Source organism: Anolis carolinensis, chromosome 5, assembly GCF_035594765.1.
Source record: "Anolis carolinensis isolate JA03-04 chromosome 5, rAnoCar3.1.pri, whole genome shotgun sequence".
Taxonomy (NCBI): Eukaryota; Metazoa; Chordata; class Lepidosauria; order Squamata; family Dactyloidae; genus Anolis; species Anolis carolinensis.
In genome coordinates, this window is record NC_085845.1 from 186,898,467 (window position 1) to 186,923,570 (window position 25,104).

At 38.8% G+C, this 25,104-nt stretch overlaps 1 protein-coding gene and 1 non-coding gene across 19 annotated transcripts in view; one reads left to right on the forward strand and one right to left on the reverse strand.

The window, feature by feature from the left end:
- The window catches only part of erc1 (ELKS/RAB6-interacting/CAST family member 1), a 233,005-nt gene that overhangs the window by 174,449 nt on the left and 33,452 nt on the right, over positions 1-25,104 (forward strand). For all 18 annotated transcript variants that reach the window (XM_062981131.1, XM_062981141.1, XM_062981132.1 and 15 more), the window contains one exon: positions 5,572-5,716. In XM_062981131.1, coding sequence (XP_062837201.1) covers positions 5,572-5,716 — 145 coding nt within the window. The remainder of the gene's footprint in view (positions 1-5,571; positions 5,717-25,104) is intronic.
- On the reverse strand, positions 22,937-23,127 carry LOC134299791 (U2 spliceosomal RNA). The gene has a single exon (XR_010007047.1). It is a non-coding gene; the product is annotated as a U2 spliceosomal RNA (small nuclear RNA).

Below are 25,104 nucleotides of genomic sequence, written 5' to 3' on the forward strand. Positions count from 1 at the left end.
TCTCTTGTTTCTTAAGAAATAGGGATTTGCAATACATTGCAATATTTTTACAATAAATAGTTTTGTATTTTAAAGTTGTCCTATTTTAATTATTTTCACAGTTGAAATAGTTTGACCACAGTATTTGATTAGTTAATTACAGTATGTTTTTATTTTTGAAGTGATAGCCAAGCACATCTAGTCTAGTATTTTGAAATTCAATAGCTTTGGGTTAAATGCATGCTAGTAGCAAGGACCCCTGGTGGGGCTGTGGTCTATTGTTTCACTAAGTAGTTGCAGGGCTGTCCAGGTGTCCTGATTTAAAACCTGTGCATTCAGACAGGAAATTGTATCTTGTTCTGAGGTTTACTGTAATAAAGTACATAGTCCTGAGGGATGGTGCTGCTGGGTTCATGAATCACTTTATGGGCAGGCTGTTCTGACCTCAGCCCAATGATTTATTCATGTCATTCTGCAGCAGGAATGGTAGAAATGTAAGCAACACATGGTCTTGCCCCTATGGGCCTTTAGCTAGGATTCCCCAAAGCCAGATCTAAGATGCCTTACAGTATATATTCAGAGATTTTAATTAGGAGAATCCCCCAACATTCCTGCAACTGGTTCATAGTTTTTGAAAAATAATTATGACTTTTAAATAGCTCTAGAGCAGAGGAGTCAAACTTGTGACCCTCCAGATGTTCAGACTCCTACTTCTAAAAGACTAGCCAGCTTGTCCAGTGGCCAGGAATTTTAGGAGCTGAAGTCCAAAACCCTGAAGGCCACAAGTTTGACACCACTGCTCTATAAAAGTTGCTGCAGTTCAGGTGACTTCATTTCACTTGTCTAGTAATGATCTAACATAGCGTCCGCCATTGTCTTTCATGTAGTTGAACGTTGCTAATAGTAATACAGTACTAATAAAGAGGGAAGGGGTTTAAATAAAACTGCAGCTTGCAACATAAAGTGCAGTTTCATCTAATTTGTGGTTATCAAATTCAAGAATGAGACCTCCAATATTAAAATGTTTTATAAATTCTATAAGTTCTGACATTAAGATCATACATTTCTGTAAACATTCAATTGTTTAATTGTCTTATTTTCAGTTTGAAATACTCAACATCTTTCCAAATCTACAAATCTAGTGCTTTTCATCAGACATTTCTTGGTGACAGCAACTATTGATTAGTTTCTTGCATCTGTGAAGCCACCATCATAGATCAGTTATCACTGAAAAACGCTTTCATATCCTTTAACACTATCCCAGAAATAGTGCTTTTCAATGACTGCCATTTTCACTTTTGTCTATAAATAATAAAATGATAAACCATCAAGGTACATGGGTGCATGCATGCATTTTCCTCTGTTATTATAAGAGCACTAACAATTTAGGCATTAAATGAATGAAATCCCCCCCTTTCCTGGTGTGCAACGGGAAGTTGCTGCCAACTGCAAGAGAAATAAGGTTGAACACTGTGAAAGCCACCCACTGCATGGCTATCAGCCTTCTCCCAGTAGACTTAAATCAAGGAAAAGTTTCATGAAAACCACCACTCCTTTTAGTGTTCCTCCAGCAACAGCAAGAATATCCCTGTGGGCAGAAAATCAGGAAATTCCAACTAGATGGCCCGTTATGAGGGTCTTCCTCCAGGGACAAACCATTTCCAGGGGCAACTTGGAAATCCCTGAACAGACTCAAAAGTGGAGTTGGCAGATCAAAAGACCACCTGGAAAAATGGCACAACCTAGAAGAAACTTCCACCTTGTGCGATTGTGGAGCAGAACAAACAACTCAGCATCTGTATGCTTGCCCACGATGCCCTGCTCATGCACAGAGGAAGAATTGTTTAAAACTACAGACAGTGCGGTTGCTGTTGCCCATTTTTGGTCTAAAATTATTTAGCTGCTTGTGCTCTCTTTATTTTATCAGTTTTATACTAATTTATTTATGCAATGCTTTTGACAGAAAATAAAATAAATAAATGAAATTTTAATTCAGATCTTGTAATCAAGAATATGCAGTCCATTAAACTTTTTAATTGTCTTATTCTTGATATTTCAAATACTCAACATCTTTCCAAATAAAGAATATGCAGTCTGAGGTATCAGTTATGCTGAGAAAGATGAAGCTAAAATAGCACTTGATATTAATACAATAATACCAAAATAAGTGTAGAGACGAAATTTAAAATCATAGATTCATAGGGTTGGAAGGGGCATCTCTAGTCTAACGCCTGCCATTCCAGAACCTTTAGCTAAAAGCATTTCTGACCAGGAGCCAAATATCTAACTTCTGTTTAAAATTCTCTAACAAGAGTCTACCACCTTCCAAGGCATTCTATTCCACTGCCAAATAGTTCTTACAATAAAATGAAATGGGTTCCCTGGAACTACAAAGATAAGTACCCACTGTTACAGTAATGCAGAAATAGTTTTAGATGTCATTAAACCTATATTTAATTCAATGTATCAATATGAATACAGATACAAAAAAACAGTGCTATACAATAAAACAAAGGACTGTTACATTCACAGTAAAAATAATATTTTTCTCTTGAAAGATGGATTTACTCCTCTCCTTATAAACAATAATTGTTCTTTAGTGAGAAGTAGTAGAGTGCAAATACACAAATCACCGCCTCTTCTTATCTATATATATAAAAGAGTGATGGCATCACGGCGACCCACAAAACAACAAAACTACAGGCCCCCCAACCTCGAAATTTGACAACACAACCCATCATCCACGCCTCTAGGTTGATACAACAAAAAGAAAAGAAAAATAAAGTCCTAATTAGAGAGAGGAATAATTGCTTTTATCCAATTGCTGCCAGTTAGAAGGCTAAGCTCCTCCAACTTGGTCTCCTAAGCAACCCAATAAAAAACAATAAAAAACACTAAAAATTAATACAATAAAATACTATAATAACAGAAAATAAATACAAATATAACTTGCAATAAAATTAATTAAAAAAATTGCAAATAACGTCAAATAAAAATTACACAACAATTTTTAACCAATATCACCACCACTTTGCCACAGCAACGTGTGGCCGAGCACAGCTAGTATATAATAAATGTTCTTATTTCTTTACTATGGATAGTTTACTATGGTTTCAACTCAAAAGAGTCTTTATCGGGTGGATTGTAGTCTATTCTTTAAGTTGTTTTTCTGAGTTTTTTTATATGAATTAGAAAGATCTATCTCTAAACATGCATACTCTGCGAGCAGTTTGATTCCAATGAGAGTATGAAATAGTTCTTACTACCAAGAGGTAATATGGTAATATGAATCCATTGGATCAGGAAAGGAGGTGTTGTTTTTTGTGAGTAACAATTAACATTAAGTTGGCTCTTCAGATAATACAGTAAATGTTATCTTTAATGTTCCAAGTCCTGGTTTATTTGCACATCTTCAATCTGAGCTTTTGTGCTTGAATTTTCTTTCTGCATTGATTTTCCTTCTTCTACTGTTTTTAGTAAAACTCTCCATGAAGAGCATAAGCTTACCATTTAACAGATAATGATGCTACTTCTTAATTACAGACTGCTTTGGTAGCCAGTTGGCTTATCAGTTGTTAACTAGTTGTTCAATGCTATGGTTTAGATTGTAAAGCTTACCATTCGGTCAAGAATGTCATTGTGCATGTGATAGGATTTTTTCCCCTGAATTTCATCATGATGTCATTGCTTCATGAAGAGGAGTGATGGCTGCTTTCCTGTTAGCCCAGAATATACAAATTTAGCAGCATGACAATGTTCCTTCTGCTACCTATACGCTTTTAAGTGCAGGCATCTCCAAATAAGAATACCATCTGTCACTTGTGGCCAAGGTTTATTGTACAGGATGCCCTGCTGAAAAAACTGTTTTAAACTGATGCTTAAAAAATTGTTCTGTCTACTTAGCCCCAAATTTCCTTTAAGTTTTAGTTAGTACTTGACAAATAATTGGCAGAAGACTTTGTTTTTAAAAATATTACTCTAGTCTTTGTTGTTTCTACATGGTGACTAAAGAGGAGTCAATCATTCTGTATAAAAATGTGGGGCGGGGGACTATGCATGATGGCGGTGTGCCTGCCTCTTCTCTCCCTTCAAGGTGAGAGCAGTGGCAATTGGGATGGAGGGAGAACTTTTTCATCTGCTTTTAGGGGCGATATCACATTAGCAATTGTTCCCACTTTTCTTTCTGTGGCAGAATCCTGCAGAATTATGGGGCTTATAGTTTAGGGTGGGGCCTTTGGAATTCTCAGCCAGAGAAGGCCTCGCCTTTCCTAAACTACAAGCCCCAGAATTCTGCAGGAGGCAGCCCTGTGATAGCCACACAATTATTGTTTTTATAAACATTTAAAACCATTTAAAGAGCATTGTGTTTTTATTAAACTAATGCTTTAAAAAATCATAGCAGTCATTTGACCAATCCTAGGCATGCTGTGAAAATGGTAGTAGATGTGCCATCTTCAGCTTGCAGGCCTGACATAATGACTGTTGCATTTTTACCGTTTGTTTTTGTCAAATGAACAAGAGAGCAGTGTAGCTAAAGGAGCAGTGGTTTCGCCTATGCTGAATCAGCTTTCATTTGGTTGTAGTCAGTAGTCAGAAGTGGATTTTCACTGTTGAAGCATGTGTGCTAAATACACTTGTTCATGGAGATGTTTGATTTGGCCATGTACATACCTAAGTTACATCTTGTTTAGATTGCTCTCATGCAGTCTGTCTTAAAAGTGTTAAGGTACTTTACCTTGCCTAAAGAGCTGCATCCAGACAGTAAATCAGAGTCCCACTACTAACAAGGAGTAGCAACTCCCTCTTATAACAGCTTTATTGGCTAACCTTGAACTGTATAGTAAAAATATTTTGTATGTATACTGTTTCTGTGGGGAAAAGAAATACTGTTTTATTTCATGTTAGAATTTATAATTTATGGAATTTATAAAGTTTTTACAGAGATTGTTAAAGAGTTCAGCCATAAGACCGTTTTATGGTTGAAAATATTCTCCATTATAGCTCAGCAGTTTATTCTCTATTACTCAGAAGAAGTCTTCATTTTGCACTTGAACTGAAGACAGTTTTCACAATTATGGATCTATATTACCTGTTTTTAATAGGACTCAGGAATTGATCACAATCAGTGTCAGGAAGTAGTAGCTTTGCTTGGATGAAATGGAGCAGTAATCAAAGCAGAAGGCACTTCACTTGCTCAAAAAAAAGAGTCATAATATCTGGCTCCAGTTTTGAGGAGACTCTTGGCACAAAGCGCCTTCCCGTGTCTTTCTCTTTTCTCTGTTATCTCCCTCCTTCCAACATACACTCAGTCAGAACAACAGAAAACACCACCAATCATGTTTGAATATCTAGTGAGTAGGTCAGTCTTCTAGCCATCAGAGTTTTAATTTCTCAAAACATAACATCATCATAGACTTCTGAGTTGAACCAGAATGGCAAGAATTTCCAAATTTAACCATTGGGTCAAGCTTCAAGAAAAAAAAGAATTAAAGGTGGGCCCAGGGCATAAGCCAGAAATACGTTACAAACATAAAGTACAGTTATATGGTGGCAAATATAAATGTAATGAAGATTTCGCTTTTTCCTTTTCAGACAAGAAGCCCTTCTAGCTGCCATTAGTGAAAAAGATGCCAACATTGCTCTCTTGGAGCTATCATCCTCCAAGAAAAAAACCCAAGATGAAGTCGCTGCACTAAAACGAGAGAAAGACCGCTTGGTGCAACAACTAAAGCAACAGGTAAGAGAGCAGTAGACATTTCTAATGTTAAGTTGTGTGGTCATTGGACTGAGAGTTTTATGTGATTGTGTTACTATCATAGAAAGCCTTGCCTGTACAGGCATTCCACCTGGCATCTGTATTATAATCTCTTCAACGCCCAACAATTCTGTAGACTCCTGTTGAGCTTTTAGTGATACCCGTACAACCCTTTTGCTGACATCTGCCTCTTGTGTTCCGTGATTGATTGCCAGTTTCTTGAGATTTTGTGCTGGGGCTGCTACTGTTTTTATTACATTGTTTTGAAACATATGTAAATATTGTGTGATAAATAACTAATAAACCCATGTTCTTGTTTGTAGTCTCTAAATTCACACATAAGGGTTTTAGGGTTTTAGTGCACCTGCGCAGGTCCTAACAGAAAGCTTCTCCAAGCTCTAGCTTCAAATTTTGACCTCTTCTGATCATTCTAGAAAGTTATGACTATGCACTTTTGACTAGTCTGGCCAATAATTGGTTTACTGACTCATTAAACTGAGTTCTGTTTTTGCACTATCTTGGTGTTGGTTTGATATGTGTCCTGCCTTCCTGCACCTTAACTTGCTAGTCTCCATCTGTGCGTATTCACAGAGACCACAAAGAAAGACAGGTTGCTTACCTGGAACTGTTTCTTCAAGTGGTCCTCTGTGAATTCGCACAGTCCTGCCCATTCCTCCTTTCACACATGCAAACCTCCTCCTTTCCAGCTGCTTGCAGCTTAGGAGCTGAGGAGCCGCCGGCCAGGGTGCTTTTTATACCCTGGGGAGGAGTGAGCAGGGTTACTGCCAAAATTTCAAGCTAGAGCTTGGAGAAGCTTTCCATTAGAATCTGTGCAGACACAATTAGATCCCTCTGTGTGAATTCAAAGAGGACCACTCAAAACACAGTCACAGGTAAGCAATCTGCCCATAATAATGCCATATGAAACATTTTAGTACAAGTTATCTGATAGAACAGTAGATAAATTGAACTTGTTGGAGAGTATTTATTTATTTATTTACAGTATTTATATTCCGCCCTTCTCACCCCGAAGGGGACTCAGGGCGGATCACATTACACATATAAGGCAAACATTCAGTGCCTTAACATAGAACAAAGACAGAGACAAACACAGGCTCCGAGCTGGCCTCGAACTCATGACCTCTTGGTCAGAGTGATTTGTTGCAGGTGGCTGCAGCTGGCTGCTCACCAGCCTGCACCACAGCCCGAGAGTAGAAATATGTCTCAAGCCTCTGAGAGTGCATTAATATAAAAGCTGTTAAAATGATCCTAAGAAGAACAGCTTCCCTACAGCTATATATGGAGCACCTATAGTTATGCCTATACAGGGTTATTACAAAAATATGCCCCAATTTCAAAAATTCATGGTAAGCGTTTTAGTGAATACACACGTATAAAACCTACATCAATGTGAAGGGGAAGTCTTCAGGTTTTTTCCACACTTAAAAATGTTCAATATGACTATCACCAGTCGTGCACCACACATCCAAACTAGTCCAGCTCCTGCCACAAACATTGCAGGAACGAGTTCAGAAACGGAAAAGGAAGCCTTATAAGTTCCTTATTGCTGCTAATTGGCCAGATCTTCATGGATCTTTCGGCTGCCTAGCTAAAAACAAGTATTTCCACTAGCCAATTTTCAGGAAGCTCCCGAAAAACAGATCTGGGTGCTTAACGAAATTCAAATGCCAAAAAGATCACCCTCCCCCGATGGCGCAGCAGGTTAAACCGCAGAGCTGCTGAACTTGCTGACCAAAATGTTGGTGGTTCAGATCTGGGGAGCGGGGTGAGCTCCTGCTGTTAGCCCCAGTTTCTGCCAACCTAGCAGTTCAAAAACATGCAAATGTGAGTAGATCAATAGGTACCGAACCGATGGGAAGATAAAGGCACTCCATGCAGTCATGCCAGCCACATGACCTAGGAGGCATCTACGGACAAGGCAGGCTCTTCAGCTTAGAAATGGAGATGAGCACCAACGCCCAGAATCGGACATGACTGAACTTAATGTCAGGGAAAAACCTTTACCTTTATCTTACTTAATGCCAGTGTCAGGGCTTTTAAAAAATTAGTCAGAATGTCAGCCATAGCTAACATTTTGAGTCCTCAGCCATCATACTACCATCATTATTCTTCTCTTTTGCTGCTGTTATACTTAAATATTATGTTGCCAAAGGCAGTCGATTGGTGCCAAAAATGGTTTCTATTTAAAAAAATCTTCAAAAGCACTAGTGCTCTGGTAGCTGTGGTTTTTCACTTAACATTTAATAATGAAATAAAATGTTTAAAGTTTTCTCAATTAAGATCTTTTTCCAATAGTTAAAACTGACATTAAAGCAAATCAGAAGTCAGTTTTACCATTTTTGTAATATTCAACTTTACTGGAAGAGTAATAAATGCAGTCACTCTATAGCAAGATGGCTGTATAACAACACAAGCCTTTGAAACCAATTTTAAAGTAGAATACATAATCTAGTTTCAGCATTCTGATGAAATGTTCCTTGGCATTTGGTGTTTGAAATTTGTTCTCAAAAATATGGTTAGGGGAAAGAATTCTACATTATTCTACAGTATTTGATTTCTAATGTTAGCATTGGCATTAGCTCAAATTTTTGGAGGAATGAATTCTCTCTTCAGATGATACATACCATTTTGCATTAAATGCATAACAATGTAGTATCAAATCTCTCTGCAGCTCCTCAGAAACAAAAAACCATTTTTGTGTGCAAGAGTTATAACTAGTTTTCCATAGACACTGGCATTCCCACAATTAGGAACAATTGAGTTTTCTACGCAATTTTCCCCATAGGATACGAAATGTAAACCTCTGCTTCAAGCAGCACTGCCCCTATTAGTTTCTTTCTGACCATCATAAGAGCAGCAGCGGAAGGTATTTGTCTATAATATGTCTCTGCTGTGCTTTTTACAGTGGTTAGTCCTGCATGTTTGTTTATTAGTAATAAGGGCCCAAGCTTGCTGTTTCTAAAAAAGTTATTTACCTTCAGCCTGATTTGTAGCATACCAGAACTGCTCCAATTGTAATAGTGGGATTTCAGATTAACTTGATTTGGTCCCCCTTGAAATTACACATTGTGGATTGCTATATTTGAGTCTGCTAGGAAGTCAAGTGGAATTTCTCCATACATCTGTGTTTGTCTGCTTCCTTGGAGTCAGGCAAGGAGGAATAATACTCAATGATCATCAGCAATACTGATGGCCTGTGTATCAGTCTAAACCTTTGGATATCCTCTCCCGGCAGTTTCATGTAATTGTTAAATAACACAAGGAACAATATCAAAACAGTAGTCATGTTGCTTTAGTGCTCTGCCACCATCTTCTGGACAGGAACTGACAAGAACAAGTAAAACCCTCAAGTTCCAACCTAAGAAGTCAAGAAGGCTGTCACGCTTCAGATTACTGAAAGCTGTCAAGATGCGTATGAGAACTAATAGGAAAAAGTGGGCATGTCATTACAACCAAAGAAAACTGTGTTGTACCATATGTCTTATCAAAGAAACTCCTTACTTACTTATATATTTTAATGATGTATCGGCATCGAATTGTTGCCAATTGTACGCCGCCCTGAGTCCCTCCGGGTGAGAAGGGCGGGATAGAAATATTTGAAATAAATAAATAAATAAATTTATCTCTATAGAAAACTCACTAAGTAATTATAACAACATCAGATCAGAGCAGATCCTTACGTTTTTAAAAACTAGTGTAGTATCACTAGCATTTAAACCATTTTAATCCTGATACTTTTGAAATAATTATTTATTTTTGTTCTTTAAAACTTGTGACCCATTTGAGCTCTAAAATTCTATTATTTGCATAGCATTCTAGGAAAAGATGGGGCAATAGCCTGCCTCAAACTAGAGAAACATAAACAATTTATTCAGTTACTCTGATTCTTCTTGATAGTGATATTTTAAGGATAGCAAGACAGATGAATTAGTATCACAAATCACTGGCAATGGTAGAAGAGAAATGGTAGGGATGAAGGAGCTAATAGAAAAAGGCTGGAAGGCCTGACTGATTTATTAACGACCAGTGATTCTGAGTGGGATCACGAAAGTCAAAAGTTTATGAAATCCCCACAGTATCATAAAAGGTAGAAGACCTACAATGGGAAGACTAATCAGATTTGATTGTTGAGAGGGGAAGGAGAAACAAAAGTTCTATCAATTTTTTTTTACTATTTTAACCATCTGGAAATAATGATGAGAAAGATGAAACAGATGACAAAAACGTAGCTGACCTGAATCCAGTTTTCCTCAGGTCTCCCAGTCATATACCACTCACTGAAACTTAAGCTGCACTCCTTTTGGGACACAGATCAGTCAGTGTGACTGTTTTAAAAACCTTCAAAGTTGGCATTCCATAGAGGATAGTCTGCCAGTTTTACTGAGTGCTGAGTGTTGTTTGCTTAGAAAACATGACAAAAATATAACATTTTTGTTACAGAATTGATAGTAAAGATATGGGTTTTTATATGAGATATGGAAGTGTTGTGTGCTGTAAACAAATAAATAATATTTGCAAACAAATAATACATAGGGGATGTTGTGTGGTTTCCAGTCTGTATGGCTGTGTTCTAGAAGTATTTTCTCTTGACATTTTGCCTTTGAATATGCCAGCCACAGATGCAGGCAAAACATCCAGAGAAAATGCTGCTAGGACACGGCCATACAGACTGGAAACCACACAACACCCCAGTGATTCCAGCTGTGAAAGCCTTCGACTATAAATTAATATATATATCAGATTCATTTACACTTGTCATAATTGTAGCTTGTTGTGTGTACAAATTTATTAGTGGAGAAGGGTATCAGGGAGAAATATACCTATTTGTTGCAAACCTTTAACTTTACCTTGAGTGCTGAAATCTTGAAAAAACAATTAATTTTATAGACATAATGCAAATCGTAAATGTTGTTAATTGCCATCAAACCAACTTCAATTCATAGAAGACCCTATGAATGAGAGACCTCCAAGTAACTCTGTCATCAACAGCACTTTTCATGTCTTTGAAACTCAGGACCATGGATGGCTTCTTTGATTTATTCTGTCCACCTGTAATGCGATTTTCAGCTTTTCTTTAAAAAACCTACAATCCTCGGGAGCTCTCTCCCATATGTCTTCTTATTTTCTTATTGTGCTCTACCTTACCAAGCATCATTGTGAAAAGTTCCATTTAGTCATCTTGGTTTGTAGTGAGTATTCAGACTTGACTTACTCTTGGACCCATTTATTTGTCTTTTTAGTAATCCACAGTATTTGTAGAACTATTCTCCAACACCATGTTTCAAATAGGTCGATTTTCTCTTCCTGTCAGCTTTCTTCACTGTCCAGCTTTCACAATCATAAATAGAAATCGGATATACAGTGCCATGGACAATTCTATTTTCAGTTTTCTGTTATATACAACCTTTACACTTGGGGAGCTTGACTAATTCCTTCCTAGCTTTCTTTCCACATTCTAGTCTTCTTCTTTCTTGAGTGCAGTTTCCATTCTCTTTCAATATCTTCAGTGTCTATGTCAAAGTTATGTAAATCATCTGTTTTTTTTAAATTAATCTTCAACTATAATCTTGCCTTTGCACTTCTTCTTTGAATTTCTTCACTAGTCCTTCCAAGTCTTTGCTAGTTTCTGCTAGTGTCATCTGCATAGCTTGAACAGTTGATTTTCCTTCTAATTTTCATGCCTTTCTTCCATGTCTAATTAATATATATGTGTAATCTGTGTACAAAATAGTGACAAAATGCAGCTGATATACAAAAACACACACATAGAGAATCATTTCACATTTCTGTAAAAATGAATATGCCTCTTTTAGTTAGGCTACTCTCTAAATTATAGGAGATTATTGAACACCTGAAAATTACGAAAGGAAAATAATAATCTGGTTCTGGCAACTAATCTGAGTTTAAGATTGATTGAAACACATATTTAATTACATTGTAAGAAAAAATTAAGGTGTCCTCGATCAATTCATGTCAAATATAACAAGTGTTCTTGAATATGATGGAAAGTACTTTTTAGTAAATATATTCTGAGTTGGAAGTAATCTGCTGAATTCAGGCTGTCTCCACTTATAACTTCATATACCATTTTCCTAAAGCAATAGTGTTATATTTTTCTTTGCAACCAGTATCACTCATATTTGCCATTATGTGTTGAATCTATGCTTAAAATTGCTGATGAAACCATACCTTGAGAAACTGTGTTCAGTGCCTTCATGTTGTGGTTGCTCAACCTCTGTACAAAACAGACACCCTTGAAGTTAATTTTTAAGCAAGTTGGTTCCTTTGAAAGTTTCCCTTCATAGAAAAAGCTTGCCTTGCTATTGTAGGAATTCTTTGAGTGTCAACAAACATATATATATAGGAGTAAGTGACAGCTTTTGTCCTAAAGAGCTTGTGGTGGTAAACTTCTGAAATCCAAAGCACTACAGGAAAATTGCTCTCTTTGTGGCTTTTACTTACAGCACTAAACTACAGAACACCACTTTACATTGTGATAAGCTTTAGTCAGAATCGAATGACTTGAGAAATATTCTGAGACATACATCTGGTAGATAAAATGCACACAAACAGACTTAAGTTATTTTTATTTGCATTAATTCCAGAATATATGTCTTTCCCTGAACATAACAGTGCTCAAGTATGACTTTTAATCCAGATGTACTAGCTTACACATCGGCACATGTGAACTTTGTTAGATAGCTCTCAGCATTGTTTTTCTGAAGCAGCAGTATTCACTCTTCCATCTCAAAATCAATGGAGCCTCTACCACCATTTTATCATAAACTAGTTTAAATATTGCACTGCCTTGTGGGGGAAGGGGGAGAGACATTTAAACCGTGGCCGGAATATATGGTGACATCTGTACTTCACCCATTGAATGACACAAGGAAATGAAATTTGACAATCAAGCTGGAATACGCAGCTCAGCTTACTAGCATGGCTTGATAAAATGCTGTTGCAAATTTATGTCTATATTAAAACTCATTCCTGCTGCTACAAGCCTAGAAAACTATATATTAAAACAATATTAATGCCATATCTTCTTTCTACAGTACTTCTCCTCATCCAAGTTTAAATGTGCCCAGAAATTAAAGAAGCAGAATGTCTTTGGCAGAACTCTTTCCTTCTCTTTAAAATTAACCAATTTGCTCGTCAAGTGGGTAGGAATATGATACTGTGTGAAGAATGCAAATAGAAAACTAATGGAGAGAATAATTATATAGTATTACAAAATATGTAGTTGTTTCTGAATTTAAGTTAATTTTAGTTGGTACTGATAGGAATTTTGAAATATATCCTGATACAAGAATTTTGAAGACCTGTTATAATTGTTTTGGTGTCCTATGTCCACACAACTGTATATTATACTGGCAAGGGCACTTTTTCATGATTGTGCAGTAATGGATCAGGAAGGCGGCTTCTTTGCTGACACCCAAATAGAAAATTCTAATCTTCTTGTCAGTTTATATGCTCAGTGCCTATCTTCCAGTTCATTCAAGCCAATGGGACTTTGGGATTGCTACCATGGAAAACCATAAGGGACAAAAACTAACGTGAATTTTAAGAACCTATCCAAACATGGTTTGAGTTCTGATGCCATTGTGGAAATAATGTTCACCATTTCTTTATTTGTGCATTAGTCTAAACTGATTCTGTATCTTAGAGGGAGAAGCTGGCTATGCATTTTGTTGACCTACTAAAAATGTTGTGATGACAAAAACCTACCTCACCATAGCTGTGTTACATCTTTTAAAAAATGAAATATTAAGATCTTGATACTAGCACTATTTTACAGCAGTAGACAGCTCACTTAAAACAAATGTGATAAAAATGTAAAAAGTCATTTGGTGTGATTGGCTGATAAGTATATCTCTCAAAAAGAATTCTGAAAGTTGTGGAAAAGTGTGTTTATTCGGTGGTTAGTCTCTAAGTCACATCTGTATGCATCCTGTTCATTATAGATGCCACTCTTTCCTTCAATTCTCAGAAAGCCGGTTTATAGGCTTCTCCAGAAAATAGTACAATGACAACTAACAGTAATTTAAAAGTGTAGAAGTGAGTCAAGATTGTCCTCTTTTGAAATTAACCCAGCTTGGATTATTTCTCTGTCAGAAGTAATAGCAGGCGCATATAACTGTGTTTCTTTAAATAATGTGCTATCAGCACTGTTTATATAATGCAGACAGAGGCGCATGCAGAATTGTTCCTAGACTTTTGCAGACAGCACGTGTTAAGCTGACATTGAGCAGTCTCTGTCACTTTAGAATCCAGGAATTTGTATCTATCAGTTTCTCTTCTCTCTCCCTTCTTTGCAAGGAACAGTTCCTGGAATTGGGATGGAGTGGGGGTAGACATTTTGAAGCTCTAGAAAACCAGCTGGTTTATACAAACAAAATGTTGGGCTGAAAAATACTCATAGCTGATAAAATGTTAGGCACATGCTTTCTAAATATTCTTGTCCCAAGTTTTCATTTTCTTTCTTCATGACAATATATTAGCTCTGGAGTGCCCTCTTAGTGAAGTCTGAATAATTAACCTACAAATCAGAAGCAGGCAGCATCATTTTGGTGTGTTAGGAGTGATGATATAAGACTACCATAATTATCTTGAGTCTGCTTCGTCATGTTTTTGTGATAAAGGTCTTTTCACATTGCCTTTACATGGCTGTCATTTTGACTAGTTGTTAGTGGCACTGTCATTAGAGGAACTGGCCTGCTGTTAAAATGCCAAATAACAATAGTATATATTTAATTAATATTTCCAAGTATCAAAAGCTGGGATGCAATCCATTATAACATCAATTAATTTTACCCTGGCCAGTGTGTCTACGGACAACGTCGGCTCTTCGGCTTAAAAATGGAGATGAGCACCAACCCCCAGAGTCAGACATGACTGGACTTAACGTCAGGGGAAACTTTTACCTTTACCCTAGGTTTTACTTTAAATTAAAGAAGTACAATTTGTGATGCACCAAGCCAAATATAGTCTTCCATGTTATCGCCTATGAAATGCTTTTGATTAAACTTATTTTTGAGCCAGGAGGGAGAGCTCGTTTATTCAACCACAGTTGTCCATGATGAACTGGCATATGACATGTCTTCCAAGTTCCACAGCCCTGCAAGGGGCTCATTGCCAGCCTTCCAGATTTCACATCTTTCTCTAGATCTCTCTCTCTCTACAACCGTCTTCCGTACCTGTATGAGCAGGGAAAAGAGCATCCTCCTTCATTTACTTTGCCTACTCCTGTGAGCTCGGCCCAAGTTAAGTAGGTGGTGATGACAATGGTGTGGAGGAGTCTAATTTAGAATAGGGGCTACTAAAGACAATTTGCCAGGAGTTCAAAAATACAGCAGCATTGTCACCATATATGATTAATAATTTGTGACGTAGAATTCTCCAGGTTACTAAAACTTATCCTTAACAATAAAGTGAAGGTGGAATGGGGCTGAGAACTATGTATTTCTGCCATAAATGTCTCAGTTCTTTACAGTGGAATAGCACAGATTATATTTCTTAGATGTTCAACATCTTTATTAATGACTTAGACGAAGGGTTAGAAGGCACGATCATCAAGTTTGCAGACGACACCAAACTGGGAGGGATAGCCAACACTCCAGAAGAAAGGAGCAGAATTCAAAACGAACTTGACAGACTAGAGAGATGGTTCGAAACTAACAAAATGAAGTTCAACGGGGACAAATGCAAGATACTTCACTTCGGCAGAAAAAATGGAATGCAAAAATACAGAATGGGGGACACCTGGCTAGACAGCAGTACATGTGAAAAAGATCTTGGAGTCCTTCTGGACAACAAGTTGAACATGAGCCAGCAATGTGATGCGGCTGCTAAGAAAGCCAATGGGATTCTGGCCTGCATCAATAGGGGTATAGCGTCTAGATCCAGGGAAGTCATGCTCCCCCTCTATTCTGCCTTGGTCAGACCACACCTGGAATACTGTGTCCAATTCTGGGCACCACAGTTGAAGGGAGATGTTGACAAGCTGGAAAGCGTCCAGAGGAGGGCAACTAAAATGATGAAAGGTCTGGAGAACAAGCCCTATGAGGAGAGGCTTAAAGAACTGGGCATGTTTAGCCTGCAGAAGAGAAGTCTGAAAGGAGACATGATAGCCATGTACAAATATGTGAGGGGAAGTCATAGGGAGGAGGGAGCAAGCTTGTTTTCTGCTGCCCTGCAGACTAGGACACGGAACAATGGCTTCAAACTACAGGAAAGGAGATTCCACCTGAACATTAGGAAGAACTTCCTCACAGTGAGGGCTGTTCGGCAGTGGAACTCTCTCCCCCAGACTGTGGTGGAGGCTCCTTCTTTGGAGGCTTTTAAACAGAGGCTGGATGGCCATCTGTCGGGGGTGCTTTGAATGCGATTTCCTGCTTCTTGGCAGGGGGTTGGACTGGATGGCCCATGAGGTCTCTTCCAACTCTACTATTCTATGATTCTATGTTTATTAAACAATGACAATAAATTTTGATTCTTTTCTCATTTTATTGTTTTATTTCATATTAGATGTCATTTTAGATACACTTCAATATAGCCACACAAGTAACTCATACGTTTGTATATACTTCCTATCACTGAAATATGTGTGACAGCAGAACTGTATCTTATAACATCTACCTGTAGTGCTCAGCTTTCTTTCAATTGGCAAAAAAACCCATGTGCTGGATCCAAATTGCCTATTTTCATTAGGGTAATTTACTTAGTGCTAGAAAATCCAGATGAGGAAACTGAAATTATAGACAACCATACTGACACATCATTAATTTTAATGCTGTTTAGATTTTCTTGCCATGTGTCTTTTCAAATCCCTTACTTCAGCACTTTCTTCCAGTTCTCTAAAAAGACCCTAAGAATTCCTATTCTGGAAATTAAAATTTAAGAAGGCAAGTATACAAAAGATAAATCAACAAGACGCTATTGTAAAGCCTTTTATTCTAGAACTAGCTTGGGGGCCTGGCGGTGACCGGGTTATTTGAGAACGGAATTGTTTGCCTTTGTTCCAAGTTTAGTCTTGATCCAGTGTCAGTTGGCTTTAGTTGGTACGGGTGAACTACAACTCCCATATGCAAGTCCATGGTCGATCCCCCTCCAAACAGCTCCGGGATGTAAAGCAGGTCATGGGGACTCTATGTGTCAAGTTTGGTCTTGATCAGACATTGGTGGGGGTCACAGTGGTCTGGGGAAGTGAGTGAAGGTACTGTCAATCCCATCATCCATGGTCTGTTGTTCCCTCAAATGATAGGAGGATGTAAAGTGGGCCACATTGCACCTATATGTCAAGTTTGGTACAGTTTCATCATTCATGGGCATCACAGTGGTCTGTGGAAGGTGAATTGGATGAAGGTACTGGAAATCCCATCATCCTTGGTGCATTCTTCTGCAAACCACACCAGGACATAAATTGTGTGACATTGCACCTGTGTGTCAAGTATGGTACAGTTTCGTCTTTCATGGGTATCACACTGGTCCGTGGGAGGTGAATCGGGTGAGGGTACTGCAAATCCCATCATCCATGGTCCATCCTGCACCAAATCGGATCAGGACGTAAAGGGGGGCACATTGCACCTGTGTATCAAGTTTGGTACAGGGAGGTGAATTGGATGAAGGTACTGCAAATCCCATCGTCTTGGTCCATCCACCCCCAAACTGCAGCAACATTAAAGTGTGTCATTTGGGATATATATACCAGATTTGGTTCAGTTCTGTCATATGTAGCAGTTGCTGTGGTCTCAAGAAGCGAGTGAAGGTACTGCATGTCCCATCTGTGTGCCAAGTTTGGTCCAGTTCCGTCACTGGTTGGCATCGCAGTGGCCTGTGGGAATCGTAGTGATGGAAAGTACTACATATCCCATCACCCATGGTCCATCATCCTGCAAACGGCACCAGGACATAAAGCGCATCATGGGGTAGGCTGTCTGGAATTGTGGGAGTTGGAGTCCAAAGCACCTGGAGGGCCCAAGTTGGCCCGTGCCTGGTTTAAAGGCTTCCATACAATCCTAGAGTTAGAAGGGGTGCCCATCTAGTCGAACCCCCTTCTGCCAAAGAGGAAGACACCATCCAAGCCCTCCTGACAGATGGCCATCCAGTCAAAAATACGATTGGGAGATAGATAGTCCTAGATTTGAAAGGGGTCTTTGAAGGTCATCCAGTCCAGCCCCTTCTGCTGTAAAAGAAGACACTGTCCAAGCCCTCCTGACAGATGACCATCCACTCATAAATACGATTGGGAGATTTGAAAGGGGTCTCTGAAGGTCATCCAGTCCAGCCCCTTCTGCCACAAAGGAAGAGACCATTCAAGCCCTCCCGACAGAAGGTCATTCCAACCATACATACGATTGAGACATTTATTTGTTTATTTAATTCTGATACTTCTCCCCCGTCTTTCTGCAATGGACCCAAAGTGGCTTGCAAGGTCATTAAGCCACGTGCTAACATCCACCATATAAATAAAACATAAAAGTAACGTCAAGCAATAGTAGTATTATTATTAGTAGTAGTAGTAGTATAAATAAGACATAGCTGGGTTCAGTGGGGGCAGGTGAACTACAACTCCCATATGCAAGTCCATCATCCATGGTCCATCCCACTCCAAACAGGGCCCGGATGTATAGTAGGTCATGGAGACTGTATGTGTCAGGCCTGTTAGAGTGAGTAGGCCAAAGCCTGCTCTGTGGTAGTTTTTTGCCTCAGTAAAAACTGTGTGTTTGTGTGTGGGGGGGGGGGGGGGGGGGAGTAAACGATCCTTAAAAGGAAAGAATAAAAAGATAGTCATTATTTTCTCTTTAGTGTGCTGTGAATAAGTACTGTGTCCCAATGAGCCAGGGAAAACCTGTCTTCTTTGGAACAGTATTGAGGGGGGAAGATGGCCCCCTCCTTTGCGGCCTAGCAGGGCCTAGCAGCCTGCAAAGGCCTTGACCTGTCAGTAGAAGCGCTGAAGGGGGGGGGGGTGAGGGGGTAGAAGTTTTCATAAACAAAGGAAGCATTAAAACATAATTATTTTCCATCATTAGTTGGATTCAGAATGCTGTGAATGTGTGAGTGGGCCAAAGGCTGTTAACTGTACCAAAGCTAGCATCGTTCTGAGGAGAGAAGTAGGCCGAACGAAGCCAGTTGGTAGTAGTTTTTGCCTCAGCAGTCCCAGTGGCCTGTGAAAGTGGAGGCCAATCAGAAAGCTGGGCCATATTCCGCCAGGCCAATCAAAACGTGAGCACATATTCCGCCAGGCCAATCAAAATGCTGATACATATTCCGCCAGACCAATCAAAACGCTGATACATACTCACATACAAACATTCACTTTTATTATATACTAGCTTGGGGTCCCGGCGGTGCCCGGGTTATTAGTAGACGGCATTGAGTTGTTTGGGGATGTGAGGAAATATCACTTAAGTTTGGTTCAGATCCATCATCAGCTGGGTTCAGTGCTGTCTGTATAAGGGTGAACTACAACACCCAGAGCCAAAGATCAATCACCCCAAAACCATGCCTGTATGCACAGTTCGGCATGATAGGGCTGTGTGCCAAGTTTGGTCCAGATCCGAAGTCAGCTGGGTTCAGTGCTAACTATATAAGGGTGAACTACAACTCCCAGAGCCAAAGGAGAATCACCCCGAAACCCTGCCTGTATGCTCAGTTGGACATAATGAGGCAATGTGCCAAGTTTGGTCCAGATCCGAAGTCGGCTGGGTTTAGTGCTAACTATATAAGGGTGAACTACAACTCCCAGAGCCAAAGGAGAATCACCCCGAAACCCTGCCTGTATGCTCAGTTGGACATGATAAGGCAGTGTGCCAAGTTTGGTCCAGATCCGAAGTTGGCTGTGTTCAGTGCTGTCTATATAAGGGTGAACTACAACTCCCAGAGCCAAAGGAGAATCATCCCGAAACCCTGCCTGTATGCTCAGTTGGACATAATGAGGCAGTGTGCCAAGTTTGGTCCAGATCCGAAATTGGCTGGGTTCAGTGCTGTCTATATAAGGGTGAACTACAACTCCCAGAGCCAAAGGACCTAGCAACCCAAAAGATAGTTGCATCTATCAAGTAGGAAATAAGGTACCACTTATAAAATGGGGAGGCAAATTTAACTCATTTATGACGTTGGAATGAGGAAGTGCCGTCACAGTGGATGATCTCTCGGTTCTATGTGTATATGTATATAATGTGATCCGCCCTGAGTCCCCTTCGGGGTGAGAAGGGCGGAATATAAATACTGTAAATAAATAAATAAATAATGTTGCCTAAGTACCTGATGTTGCCTGGGTTCATTTGGTAAGGATATATATTAGAAATATGCATTTTTGGATTTTAAGAATAAAGCTATTAGAAAATGTATAACCATATAAACAGAACCATTTATATACAGTAGAGTCTCACTTATCCAACATAAACGGGCCGGCAGAATGTTGGATAAGCGAATATGTTGGATAATAAGGAGGCATTAAGGAAAAGCCTATTAAACATCAAATTAGGTTATGATTTTACAAATGAAGCACCAAAACATCATGTTAGACAACAAATTTGGCAGAAAAAGTAGTTCAATACGCAGTAATGCTATGTAGTAATTACTGTATTTATGAATTTAGCACCAAAATATCATGATATATTGAAAACTGACTACAAAAATGCGTTGGATAATCCAGAACGTTGGATAAGCGAGTGTTGGATAAGTGAGACTCTACTGTATATATAAAAAGATCACATTATATACATATAGGGCAAACATTCAATGCCCATATACACACAGAACTGAGATAGAGACAGACGCAGAGGCAATTTAACCTTCTCCTGAGGGGATGTTCGATTCTGGCCACAGGGGAGAACAGCTGCTTCATCATCCACTGTGACGGCACTTCCTCATTCCAATGTCGTAAATTAGTTAAATTTGCCTCCCCACTTTATAAGTGGTACCTTATTTCCTACTTGATGTGGTGCTACTTCCATCAGCCCAAGATCAACCTATTTACGTACTGCCGCCTGACCTTGTTGAAGGAGAGTGCTGTATCCAAAAGACCCAGGCAAAAGCTGCCCTGTTTGGAACAGGGAAGATGGCCGCCTCTTTTGCGGCCTAGCACAATGGAGCCAGGCTGCAAGGCCTGAAACGTGTTAGCAAAATGATCAAAGTAGGCTTGGATTGGGGCTTTGGGGGCTAGAAATGTTCATAAGCATATCGTTAAAAAGATAATAACAATGTTCTCTGCTGTCTTTTGAGGAAAGTAGGGCCTTACAAAGAAGTTGAAAGCTGAGGCAAGATGGCGTCCTCCTTTTCAGCCTAGCAGCGAGGGGCCAGCCTGGAAGGCCTTAAACATGTCAGCAGAGGGGCCAATGGGGGCCATCCGTTGTCAGTGGGTTCATGGGGTTATGTGTGTCAAGTTTGGTCCATGTCGGGCCTTCCTGGTGGTGGCAGTGGTGTTTTGGATTACCAAAGTGTAGGCCGAAAGCTGTTAACTGTCCCAAAGCTAGCGTCGTTCTGAGGAGAGAAGTAGGCCGAACAAAGCCAGTTGGTAGTAGTTTTTCCCTCAGCGATCCCAGTGGCCTATGAAAGTGGCGGCCAATCAGAAAGCTGGCACATTCCGCCCAGCCAATCAGAAAGCTGACCCATATTCCGCCAGGCCAATCAAAACGCGAGCACATACACCGCCCGACCAATCAAAACGCTGATACAAACATACAAACATTCACTTTTATTATATATATAGATATAGATAGTTCAATTACTGCAAATGCCTGTGCTACAAGAACCAATATGGTGTAATAATTAGGGTTTTAAACTTGTCAAGGTTAGTGGGTGACCTTGAGACAGTTACTGTTTCCCAGCATAATGTACTTCACTGAGTTGTATGGATAAAGTGGAGAGGAGAGCCATGTATGCCAATGTGAGCTCATTGACAAAAAGGCAGCATGTAAATGTAGCTTACAAATAAATATTAATAGGTTGTGAGCCTTGCTTTAAATGAATATCTTAAAAATACTTATATATTATTAGCCCTACAAAGTGGTCACCTTTCGAAGTTAATTATTCTGTAGTTAGTCATTCTCAGTCTTATGAGTCCTGGGATTGATAATGCAGCTGAAAGCAGGGCACAAAAGTAATGTTACAAATATCTTTAGATATTCTTCAGAATATTGGAGAATTTGTAGCCAATGGACCTAAAATTTATTGTTGTTATTCTCTCTCTAGTTTTCCCTTTTCCCACCTGATTCTTTGGATTCAATGTGAGAGTTAGGCAAGCTTCATGAGCATTCAAAGTAAAAGACAATGTTGAGCTTAGAGAAAAGGCTTTATGCCTTATATCTACTGTAAATATGCATATGCTGTATAGGCTTTTCCATTGTTTGTGAACCATTCTACTTATCCATATTCCACATATCCTAGTGAGCTTTGGAAATGACAAATATTTTAAAAAATCAGTTTAACAGACACAGCTTTGTTATTGACCTTAAAACATGAGGGAAAAGGAAAGAAAGAAAGAAGAGTAGTCAAAAGGGCATATATTCTTTGCTTTCTTCCTCATTCTTTATTGGTGCAGAAGGAAAAAGAAGAAAGTTCTTCCATAGAAATGTAATGCAGGCAGCTGAGTCAAGACAACAGTTGCTTTTATAGATTGATAGAGTAGTCTATGGAACACATCACTCATATTTATAGGCATTTTATCTTCTAGAACACTCCCACAAAGTTAGACTTATATGAAATCCTTTGAACTGTATTCCAAAGGTGGTACTCTAGCCACTCTTCATTCTCATCTGGCCCCTTTCTATATACTGTGTATGCATGGGCAAAGTTATTTTGCTGATACTATTTTGCTGATAATTCATATTCAGTACCACTGAACTTTTCTTCCCACCTATTCACACACAATTATGTTTCAACTTTAAATTGATGTGCTTTCACTTCTGAGTTTTAGCAGTGTCCTATTTTGCCCTATAAACTACATTATGAATCTTCAGAACGTTGATCCATTTTGAGTTTAGGCTTGATGAACTGTTTCTTACATATTAGACAAAATGAGAACATTGTACATTTCCTAATTCTGTCTAATCCCTTTAAGCCTCATCCAGTAAAATGGCACATAGTGATTCCTATCGTCATATTTTATTTCAGAATTATACAGAAATGACCCTACCAAAATATTTTTTTTTAATTTCTCTGAGTTTCAGACACTTTTTTTGGTGCACTGTTCCTGGAGGCACTGCAATATCAGGTCGATGCATGGAGTGGATGAAGCAAGCCCCTATTCCATCTCCCAGGTCCAAAAATCAATTTACTATATAGTCCTCAAATAGAGGACATATCAAATATTAAACTAATAAGAACAGATACTACACTTGATCTTAGCCAAAAGACCAAGAAGCTATAGTTTCAGCTACTTTTAATAAATAGGGTTATTTTAGACAGAATTGGTCTATTACAATTGTTTGTTGGAGATTGGCTTTTTTCTTCTTCTTTTTTTCTTTTGACACAGCCACAGTAGCATGGGATTTTTAAAAAGCCCCATGTCCTTCTAGTCAAAACATGATATGGAAAAGCTGGTGGGAGTATTTGGATGAGAAAAAAGCCTAGTCACTGCCCAAGCATAAAAAAACTGGAAGACAGCTGTAATCTGAAACTTCACAGAAACAATTCCTTATTTACCAAAATAGCAAACTGCCCTCTTTATGAAGGTGAAAATATGTAATCACTTGCTTTGGAGCCAGGACAGCATTGGCACACAAGAAAGAGAGACTTTACTGGAGACTTGCATCCATCCATAGTTGCCCCATTAACAGTGACAAAGTATAGTTATATGACTTAACATTACTGTTACTTCATCATACAATAAGTCTGAAAAAATAACTTCCCACAGAGATAAAAACATGGACAGGGAGAATGTGGCAATTTAGTACCCCAACCATATCTGTTACCTCTGGAATAAGTGATAACTGCACATTCAAAGATAAAGATACTGTGTCACCTTGCTGAAAACTGCTGAGAACCTGAAATCAGTATTCCCTCAGCATTTGTCAAATACAAGCTCAGTTGAGAAAAAGCATCTGGAAATGCTTCCAAGGCAAACATGGATGGACGGTTCCCAGGACTGTGGCTGTCTCAGAGTCAGAATAGTTAGAGGTGGGTAACATCAAGGGCGTGCTTTCTGATCCTTTCTAGGAAGGACCAAGTGTATTGATCTTCAGGGATGCAAGGGACCTAGTTTTGATAAAGTACACTGCAGATAAAGTACACCATGGAAAAACTGCCAATATCATTAGAGACTATCCAGGGCCAGTGACACATATAAAAGGAAAGAAAAAGCAGTACTAGAAACCGCTAAAATGCCTTTAATAAATTTTATTCACTGACAATTGCAGCACTGTGGTGGTATGCTCTATTTTTTCTGGAATGGTTGGCATAAAGAATGACCCTTCGTTGAGAAATGTTGCTCTTGACAGAAACTATTTTGCTATTGGTGTAAAAATGTTCCTACAATGCCATGTCTTTCTCCAAATGATAAACATAATATTCACAACAAGAACAACAATTATTCCCTTTCAATTTTTTTTGTTAGCTAATTTTTGAGTAAAATAATAAAGACTGTCGGCCACTCAAAACATATGTTCTGCCTTATTAAAATATATTTAAGTTTATTGTTTTTAGAGGGGGCAAGTGCTTTTAGGTTCTCCCAGGATCATATTAAGCTCCTGCCTTTTGCTACACTACTCAGAGAAGGGGATAGTTCCCTTTTTCATAAGTGTTAAGGTACATTATACTCAAATTGATCAGTGGATACGTCCACCCAACCTTTTTTGGTTGATTTTTTGACTAAGGTGTCTAGACTTACACATATAGGATATAAAGGGGTAATATAAATGGTCCCCTTTCCCCAGCTGTATCTCTTAAAATAAGGGTTCATAACTAGCTCTTTCAGTGCTGTATTTTCATGGACATCATGCTACCACATCTAAGAGATCCAGGCATCAGGAAGGGCAGGTGTTTTTCCTTTTATTTCCCAATTCTGTAAACAAGGACAAAAGTCTGAGAATGTTTACCACAATGTTTTATTTCATGCTGTTTAAGTGTCTGGTGATGCAACAAACTGTAATTCAAGATCAAAAGAACATATCACTTAAGATGATTAGTATGTAATGCTCAAGAGATTTTGTAGTAGACCTATAGTCATAATATAAACTAACCGAAGACAGTAACAATAATGCAATATTTAGTCTTTAGTAGCAAGTCTGGGTTCTAACCTAGGTCAGTGTACATGCCTGTCATGTATTGCTATCTTTTATATTGGCCCACTCTAGATTTGATGATCCTAATTCAATATTTAAACAGACATTTCTGACCCATGTTCA